At 37.5% G+C, this 9890-nt stretch overlaps 1 protein-coding gene across 1 annotated transcript; it reads right to left on the bottom strand.

Moving 5' to 3' along the window:
• Positions 1-1894: 1894 nt before the first annotated feature.
• MLN (motilin) lies at positions 1895-7229 on the bottom strand. The gene is made up of 3 exons (XM_063300099.1): positions 7110-7229; positions 5367-5453; positions 1895-2559 (listed from the first exon to the last, which is right to left on the bottom strand). The coding sequence occupies exons 1-3, from the start codon at positions 7224-7226 to the stop codon at positions 2398-2400; spliced, it is 366 nt and encodes a 121-aa protein (XP_063156169.1). The 5' UTR covers positions 7227-7229; the 3' UTR covers positions 1895-2397.
• Positions 7230-9890: the final 2661 nt, after the last annotated feature.

The raw sequence follows: 9890 nt of genomic DNA, 5'->3' as shown, positions 1-9890 counted from the left end.
AGAAGGTCTGTCACCTGGCACACTTCCCATGAACCTTGCAAGGTGCAAGGAGGTTCAACAGGCCATTTGTAGATGATAGAACCAGAAAAACAGATTTGATATTGGCACAGCATTGTCTGCACCATAAAGATGGCACACTCTGAATTGTGTCAGGAAGCCTATTGGAACCAATGCAGCAACTTCAAAATAGGTGTTAATCTTGCCTGACTGAGTTTGACCCATCAGAAGTCTAGTTGCCACATTTTGTACCCAACATATTTGGGTTCAAAACCCAAATGCAATAGTCCAGCTGGTCAGGCCATATGTTACCCTCATCAGGCCATTTTGTTTCAAGTAGTGTTGTAATTGGCACACCAGCTGACGCAGTGTCTAGCAACAGCTTCCACCTGCTGTTTAAGATGGAGCTACTGTTTACCAGGACCCTGTACCCCTATCCTAAGTCATGAACGAACTCCTTCAGGGGGAGCACAATGCCATAAAGGGTAACTGCTGGAGAAGATGTTACAAATTTCTAATGCCTCTTGTAATTATTATTTGTTGTTTTTAATTATGTACACTGCCCCAGGTTGCACATCAAGTAGGCAGCTACATACACTGATTAAACAAACAAACAAACAATAAAATGGCCCCAGTGTCTATTGATGACAACCAACTCCACCTTGGTAAGATTGAATCTGAGCTGGTTGCCCCATCCAGATCCCCATAACCTTCAGACATTACCTGCTTTTTCCAAATCTGCTGGGCTGCTTGTTCAGTAGTAATGCATAGTCTGTGAATAACTAACGAAATGATACAAGGCTTGGTTTTTTTTAATTTTACATTTTGGTGCCAGCATCCCTTTATAAGATTGTACATTGTTACCCACTGGCTGAAAAGTTTGCTGAGTCCAATATAATCTATAGCAGTGTTTCTCAACCGTGGCAACCTGAAGATGTGTGGACTTCTCCCAGAATTCCCCAGCCAGCATGCTGGCTGGGGAATTCTGGGAATTGAAGTCCACACATCTTAAAACTGCTGAGGTTGAGAAACACTGATCTATCAGATTCATTGCTTTCATTTTCCTAGAAGTACAAGCCTAAGTCTAAGCAGAAGATGTCTGCTTAGAAATACAACCCGTTGAATTATTGTTAAACGCTGAGAGTGTGATTTGATTACAATGAATTAAATACATACATAAACAAGAATGCATGGGAATGCACCTTAATTAGTTTGGGTTTATAAGAATGATGTGTTGAGTGAAAGTTATCTAGAAAACAAATAAAGAGTTATTTGAAACAGCAACTTCCTTTTGTATCCTTGGATGTCATTTTAGATTTTTCTGACTATACACTGAACAAACAAATCATATATTGAAGCTTCACATTTTATTAGTTTGCATACACATTGTTTTTTTGTAGTTCAGTGCCTTACAATAGCATTTCCAGTAAATTGACTCTTGTATATTTGCGGGAAGTCTCCCACTCTTCTAATTCTTAGAATATCGGTTAGTTACAGGAATGAAACAACCAAAAGTCTAAGTTTGTGAATTAATACCAAGTAGACATCAGCTTGGCTCATCCTGATCTGTCAGCTAAAAAAGCAAAACAGAGGTCCGTGAAATCAGGTGACACTGTGGTAGGAATCACATGTATACGATGGACTGTAACTTTCCTTCTTTAGACTATTGCTAATTCTGAATACAGTATGGTATGTAGGTACTGATGTATGTAGCCAACATTGTTTTGAAGATTTTGCTCTGGCTATGGATGTACTTGGAACATTTTGCTACAACACACTGTAGAGACTGTTGATATAATTCTCTGTCTAGTATTTTCTGATTTACACGGTTTTCTAAAATTTGGACTCTAGTATGCTAGCTTTTTAAATGACCATGTTTAAGCCAATGTAGAGAAAGTGAAAGATAATCATATTTTATTGTATTTCCTTATCAAATTTATATACAATCTGTAGCTACTTGCAAGCTTATAGTTCAACTGATTTCTAAATTTGGTAACAATTTCAGTGAGAAAATGCAGTATCTACTTTGAAGGAGAATATATCAAGTCATAAGGCACTGTAATCACAGGTTTTAAATTTTCCTGTAACTTTAGTAAAAGTTGTCTAAAATTACCTAGAAATGCAGTACAGAAGATAAAAACTGACAGTAAAATTGTCCTTCATCAGCCGTATGATTTCTAATAGCTGAGAAGCTTCCAAAGCACAGGGCCTTTGCACTACTGATACAGATCTACAGTATTCCTAACTTTTATGCTAATGCAAACTTCAATACATGTTTTCTAGCAGTGTATTATTTTGGGGTGGGGTGGGGTGGGGATATTTATTTCTTCAAAAAAGCACAGAGCCTACACACTACCTTGTATGTGACACAAGACACAAGGTATTCCTGAAATCTCATGACTAAGATAACTTCCAAGGAAAGAGAAAGGCCAATTTTACAATTTCTGTAGTCCCATTCTTAGTATCTGACAACATCTCTGTTAGGAGCTCTTTCAAGACATCTTGGTATTTTTCCAACTGTCTGGAATTCAGATGTATTCCAATTTCTACTGGAGCAATCATCTGTGAAGGAGAAGTTGGTTAACATATAAGGGAAACCAACGTTTTAACCACTTTCTGCATCATGTATACTGAAGAAAAGGGAATTTGTTAACAGTGAATATTATTGGGAAAAGGGGTTTCCTGATTCAGATTTTAGCTTGATGTGACCTGTGGAATAGGGTTAAGCTGTTTTTTCAAAGATGATTGTGAAAGTCAGTTCCAGTGGTTTTTGTTCTTACAATTTTTGACAATTTATCACTTTTCCAAGTGCTTGAGGCTACAGTCCAGTGCACAATGATGCATACACATGAGTGACTGAAATCTGTTGAACTACTGGATTGTGATTGATTCAAACATCTGGAACAGCAAGAACGTTAGCTTTCATACATAGAAATATGAAGTCCCTCAGGTGGCGGAGGAAAAATCCCCCCTGAAAACATAAAAAAATCCCCCATGTTCAGAGAATAGAATGCAAATAACATGAATATATTTGCTCTTGTTGCTTGCTTTTATGGTTTTTGAACATTTTCAGTAGGTAACGCAGATGGATTGAAGAGAAACATGAGAGTACTGATGTAATGCTTTTGGGATGGATTGGGACATTTTAAAGGACTCTTGTGGTTTGAGTGCTGTCTTTTGGGGGACTGAGACAAGATTAATTACCACAATTGCATAACTAGCCTTTGGGTTTTATCTGCTGGGGCTTGCTGATAGTGAATGGTAGACAGTATCTATATTTTCAGAATACTGTTGCTGGCAGTATTGAGATGAAATGGGGAGGAAGAAGTAATGGACATAAGTTTGGCCTTTCAACTCAAGGCTGCTGAATTATATTTTCAGCATTGTTACAGATGTTCTATATCCCCATTCAGAATATACTGCTGGAAGTTATGTGATATATGTAAACATAATGCATGCTAGATATTCTGGTGGCACAAAAATATAGAGCAAATTCAAGGTTAAATATTAAGAAGACAGCAGTAATGTTAACCAACATGTTTGGTACATTCACAGTTGACAGTGAAGGTGGTAAAAGGTAAAGGTTTCCCTTGACGTAAAGTCCAGTCGTGTCCGACTCTAGGGGGCGGTGCTCATCTCCGTTTCTAAGCCTTAGAGCCGGCGTTGTCATAGACACTGCCGGGTCATGTGGCCAGCATGACGACACGGAACGCCGTTACCTTCCCGCCGAAGCGGTACCTATTGATCTACTCACATTTGCATGTTTTCGAACTGCTAGGTGAGCAGGAGCTGGGACGAGCAACGGGAGCTCACCCCGCCGCGCGGTTTCAAACCGCCGACCTTCCGATCGGCAGCTCAGCGGTTTAACCCGCAGCGCCACCGCGTCCCTAGTGAAGGTGGTAGTGTCAATGAAAGTAGTGATGACTATAGAGGCAAGGACTATCTGCTAGGAATTCATTTATTTTATATAGGACATGAAAGTCACACCAGACAGTTGACAGTCTCTGAGCAGGTAAGAGAGATGGTACAGAATTTATATCCAGTCATACTTCAATTCCTTTAACTCTTCTGCACTCCCTGACTCCAGAAAGAGAAGACTTGGGTTTCCTTTATTCATTCACCCTCCTCTTGTCCTTTCAAGATAGTTGGATGTTTACATTCTCTGCATTTCTGCTATCCTGTCTAAATAATTCCTTCAAGTTAGGCTAGGATTTTCCTGCCATTAAGGAGGTGTGATAGGTAGATCGTTTTCTTGGACTGAAGAATAGTTAAAGATGGAGACCATGTTAATCCTAAGGGGAAAGCAATGACAATGTTAGACAAGATCATGAAGGATGAAGATGTTCCTATGACCACACAGATCAGAATAGTTGATGTTATGGTTTTTCCAGTGGTGATATACAGCACTTTGTGAAAGCTGGACATTAAGAAAGAGTGAGAGAAAGAGGATAGGTGTCTTCAAATTCTTAATTTGGAGACAATAAAATGGACAAGAGTAACAAATCACTTACTCCTGGACCACATAAAGACTGGCTGCTCCTCTGAGACAAAGATCAGTGAGTCACATACTTGGAGCATGAGATGTGAGCAGATGATGGACTAGAAAGAAACTACAATGGTTGACAAGATAAAGGGAAGTAGAAGGGGAAGACAGTGGATGGATAGGAGCAAAGAGATCACTGGAATGTCCTTGGGAGAGCTATAGATCATAGCTGAGGACTGGTCAAGATGGGGGTATTTTGTTCATATTGTTGCCAGGTGTTGGGTACCTTATTAACTAGATTATTCTGCATTATTATAATGGAAGAAGGGTACAAGCAGACTTTTCCCCTTCTGTCTGATTAATGGGGGAAGAAGACTTTGTTGTCCCTGATTAATTGAACTCATCAGTACTAAAATCTGAGTCAAATGAACCGAACTTCATATGAGCTTAAAAGAGAGGAAATGAACATTCATATTTGACTAGCAATTTATGGTAACCTTTCTTTCAATCAGCTCAAGTATATTTCGTTTTAGAGGATAGAATATTTTATAATAATAACAATATTTGTATCACAAGGAAACTTGATCAGCTAAGTGTATTTGGAAATCTATAGGATATCAAGTGGTGCACAAAAGGATAAATCAGGAGTGAGGTTTTGCCAGTGAAAGTCTCAGCCTAAGAATATTGCAATACATTTGGCTTTCATTAGCTTTCTTTTTATTTATTTATTTTCTTTTCTTTTCTTTCCCGCCTTTATTATTTTTATAAATAACTAAAGGCGGCGAACATACCTATGTAAGCCAGCCTGACATACTGACTGATATTTTAGAGAAACTGTCTTGCTATATCTGCCTGCTTAGTTGTCATAATCCAAAGAATAGTGTACCTTGATTACTTGCCCTTCATCTTCTGCAAATTCAAAAAAATCTCTTGTGTCAAGCGATTTCTTCTGTGCTTGGTTCTTCTCTTTCTCCTGGAGAAGCATGGAAGGATACAATGATCAAGTATGTCAACTTTTGGAGAGGGGATAATAAAAGAAAAGCCAAAATAGTTACATTGCCATCTTTAATGAAGATACATAGGTGACACAGTTGTCAACAGACAGTTCCCTTAACAGCATGTTTTTAAAAATGATTTTTACATTCAGATCCTTACTTGCTTACACTGTAGTCAGGAATATGACCTACATGTCATACTGGAATCTATTTATCGTTGCATAAAATTATAAGCTTAGTTTTATTTCATTTTCCATATATTAAATCAGCTTTTGCAAATCGATGTCCTACAGATGGCATCAACTCCCATAATTCCAGATGACATGACCAAAATTAAAGTGCAATACATTTAGGGGGCACAAGTTGGTAAATGCTATATGTTAGATATTCCTGTGCTGCAGATTCTTTGATGTTTTCTAATCCACTGGATCAATAGTATCTAAATCACTGGAAGTGCTTTCATTCACATAATCTCCATTCTGTTATGGTGAGATTAGATGCAACTCACAACTAACTACTGGGCTTTTATATCTTTTCTTATATATCCACTGACTGCTGAACTTTTGTGGAACATATTTTGACTAATGTGAGGAACCTTTTTCATGGAGAGGGCAGAGTTGGGTGTTGGGTATTATGCAGAGTGCCACACACCAAACAGTGGAGAGGGCCAAGAAAGTGAAGGTAGTGAAACCAGGATATAAGCTAATTAAATTAGATTAATGAAGTGGTATTAATATGGTGAAAAAACACATAGCTATGTTGATCCATGAAAAAAAGCATGCTTGAATAATACATTTATATGGACCACCTATACTTTTTTCTTTCTGTCACATTAAAAATGAAATTCACTTGCATCTTTTGAGGGTGCTGTGAGGGTCACATCCCAGATTTTGGAAGACTGTACAGGGCCCTGTGGTTTGCGCAACCTGCTTTATTTATCGCATCATACATGCATGCAAAGCTGCAATTTTTATATATGCTAACAGGCATTTTCTGAGAAAATAAATTGAGCTTTTCTCTTGGAATATGGACAGTGGACTGCTCAATTTTTCAGCAATTTCTGCTTAAAGAAATTCTTATTATCTTGTCTCCTTTGAATTAATTTGGTAATGCACATGGGTTCATTTGGACAGTATGACAGCACTGAGCCCAACAATGCCAAGACCTGAATTATCATAACTTTTTCAGAAATAGACAACTGTTCTACTTCAGTGGCATTTTAAGGCAGGAAACAAATCTAAATTATTAACCTCAAAGCCAAATTCTAACCCTAGATTTTAGCTGGTTTCCAATGATTAGGGAACAAAATAATAGTAAAACATTGCTAGAGGAGGAAAAAAGAATGCAATAAAATGATGAACAGATAGGATAAGAAAAACTGCAGGGAAATCCACTCACTGGAACATAGGAAGGTATCTTGCTCTATGTCAGACATTGGCCCATTTAGGTCAGTATTGTCTAAACTGACTAACTGTTGATCTCTGGAGTTCTGGACAGAAAAAGGCTAGGTGGTGGTGGTGGTTGTTGTTGTTGTTGTTGTTGAGATCTTCTCAGAGATCCTTGGAATGGGAACTGGATTCAAAGCTCTGTCGCATATCATTTCTATTCATCTGCACATTTCACAAGAAGCTCACCTGCATTCTTCTGAAATCTTCACGACTATAGAAGGCAAGGTAACCTTCACTCTCTTTAGCCAACATGGCTATCATGCAGAGGAGCAGAAGAGTTGCTATCACCTTTCTTGGAACCATCCTGAAGCTTTATGAAACAAATTAATAAGAAGAAGAAAAAAAGACACTGGTCACAAGATATTGTCCATGATTTTTCCAGACATTACTGTTTGACTTTTGGGTCCATATTTGTCTAATCTTTTCAACTGTGGCAGTGGGTTGGCAAGAAATGATTGTTTTAGTTAAGGGTAAGCAACTGTTGCTTGTTCCTGGCTAGAAAGAACCTCCCACAAATGTGATAACTATAGAATACAGCTCTGTGGCTTCAGTACACTATTTCACTGTGGTTATTTTGGCAACAGAATACTTTTTTACAGGTCTTTTGGCTCTCTGCAGTTTACATGTCAACTGGCTTCACATGTCACAGTAAGCTAGGTTTTCTTTAATCATGTGTTTGAGAGGGAAAAAAGAGTATTCGGTGAGTCCATCTAACATGCAAAGCCACAAGCCATGTTTTCAACTACAGTGGCTGGGTTCCCACCACCTTTGTTAAACCAAAACAAAACAGTTCACATTAGGACTTGACATGCAATATGTGAACAGGTTGGAGCCAGATGTTAGGTCCCAAGCAGGAGATCAGTGTAGGATTATTTGTGTATGTTAACAATATAGCTTGCAGTCACATCAACTTTTTTTTAAATAATCCTAAACACAGAGCCCCTGATTTATACTGGAACTGCAACAGATGAGAAATAGAGTTTTAACTCTTTTCTCACTGTTTTTACAAATGGAGGAAAATCTTCTCTTGTGCTTTGGCATAAATCATTCTCTTTTTCCAAAATAAAATAATAAAATAAAATAAATAAAATAAAATAAATGATAAGGCTGCAAGCCATGCTCTTAACAAAGCAAGTCCTTTAGACTTTATTTATACTTTTTCTTGGAGTTAAATACAATGTAGGATGTGTCCTGAAATCTTGATATTGTTTTTGGTTTTTAGCTGTGTTATTAAAACTTGTGATAAAACATAATATGCATTGTTTGGTTTAGGTTTAGCACAGTGTTTTATACCAACCATTGTTTTTAATAAACCATGATTTATGGCTTGGTATACTGTTAAACCCAGCCAAGGATGGGCTTTTTCAGTTTAAACTAATAGTTAAACTAATATGGCTTAGCATGATATGCAAACCAGTTCTATATCTATTGTTTAGAATGCCTTATTTATCCTGTGCTCTCCAGATGCTTTTGGACTTCCATTTCCATTATTCCCAGGGAACATGACCAGTTGAAAACTTAATCTGTATTAACACTTACTTGTTCCAATGAGATTAGCATTTGATAACCCCATAAATTATGTCTGAGTTTACAAACCAATCTTGAGATGCAGAAACTTCTGCCAATAGTTATAGGTGCTGCAATACTCTCAGAATGAATTCAGTTCTTCCCAATCACCATCATTCATGTACGTGTATGTATGTACGTATATCCACGTATGTGTGTATGTCCGTCTGTCTATCTATCAACGGCTTTCTTCAACCTGGCACTTTCAGATGTGAGGACCATGTTGGCTGGGAATTCTGGGACTTTTAATCTCAACATATGATTTTCAGTCTAGAATAGGAATGTTTATTCAAAAGAGAGGAGCAAAACTTGGTTTTATTTGTAATGAACCTTCCTTCATGTTATTCCCACATTGGTATCTCAGTTCCAGCATGCAGGATGTTAAGTGCTAGCTATCTTGATTATCAGATGAATAGAAAGACAAAAATATAAATACAATAAACAAACAGCTTTTCAAATTGTAAATGGGTTAAAGTGTAAATTATGGCTTCAATAAATGCTTATTTATCAGTTTTCACATTCTTTTTTGGCAGGGGATTTTTCATGTTCTGAAAAGTGAACCAGTTGTCTATTAAACCCAATAATACAAAATCCCTTTTTTAGACTTGTAGATCAGCAATGTCCTTCTGACATGCAATGGGAGCCTTTTAGATGTGTTTAGAAAACAATCTTCTCTGAGCTGAAAACAAAGTCAAAAGTTCCAAGAAATACTTTCTCTAAACCAGTGATTTTTCTAAGTTGCTGAGGGACTTCTGGGTCTGCCCTGTAACTCTGCCATATTCCAATATTTTAATAAACAATTCCTGAGAATTCACCCTAAAATTGTGCAGTTCAACAACTGAAGTACACTTTCAAGAACACCCAATTCTTTCCCACATCTGTTCACTCTGGGAAGATGACTAGAGGCAAACAGGTGGCTCTTTATAGAAGGTGGTCTATCTTCTAATTATGGAACACCTGATAGTGTTAGGGAATGCTTATGAATGATTATATTAAGCAGAAGACTACTCCCTGGGTTCTCACATCATTCTAGTTATTTTTAATCATTGTTTGCTTAATGAAACATAGTGTCCTAGCTCACATTTACTACTAAACTATAATCCATGCAATACAAATCACAGTGTTTGAGTTAACACATCCCATTAATCCAGAATCAAACAAATCACATAATGGCTTAGTGAGATATGTGATTCCAGCATGGCATAGTTCACATGGAATTTTAAACCAGGATGTGGCCATCCTTAGGCTTGAATGTGGACTTCATCCCACTCCAGCCTTCAGTGTTCCAGTTCCCTGTTCATTTCTAGGTGCAGGCAAATGGTTGGTTGTTATTATATCCAAATCAGCAAACTGATAGCTCACATAGTACACTAATTCACATTATGGGTTCAGTGTGTTGTG

The sequence above is a fragment of the Candoia aspera genome, chromosome 3, assembly GCF_035149785.1.
Source record: "Candoia aspera isolate rCanAsp1 chromosome 3, rCanAsp1.hap2, whole genome shotgun sequence".
In the NCBI taxonomy this organism is placed as follows: Eukaryota; Metazoa; Chordata; class Lepidosauria; order Squamata; family Boidae; genus Candoia; species Candoia aspera.
The sequence above is the reverse complement of the archived record's forward strand: the minus strand, read 5'-3'. Positions and strand labels throughout refer to the sequence as shown.

What these genes read in the sequence shown, in the direction of transcription:
- MLN (XM_063300099.1), bottom strand. Translation starts at nt 7,226, where the DNA reads ATGGTTCCAAGAAAGGTGATAGCAACTCTTCTGCTCCTCTGCATGATA. An exon ending in AAGATTTCAGAAGAATGCAG is followed by an intron (nt 5,454 to 7,109) that starts GTGAGCTTCTTG and finishes ATGCTTCTCCAG; the next exon opens with GAGAAAGAGAAGAACCAAGC. An exon ending in ATGAAGGGCAAGTAATCAAG is followed by an intron (nt 2,560 to 5,366) that starts GTACACTATTCT and finishes TCTCCTTCACAG; the next exon opens with ATGATTGCTCCAGTAGAAAT.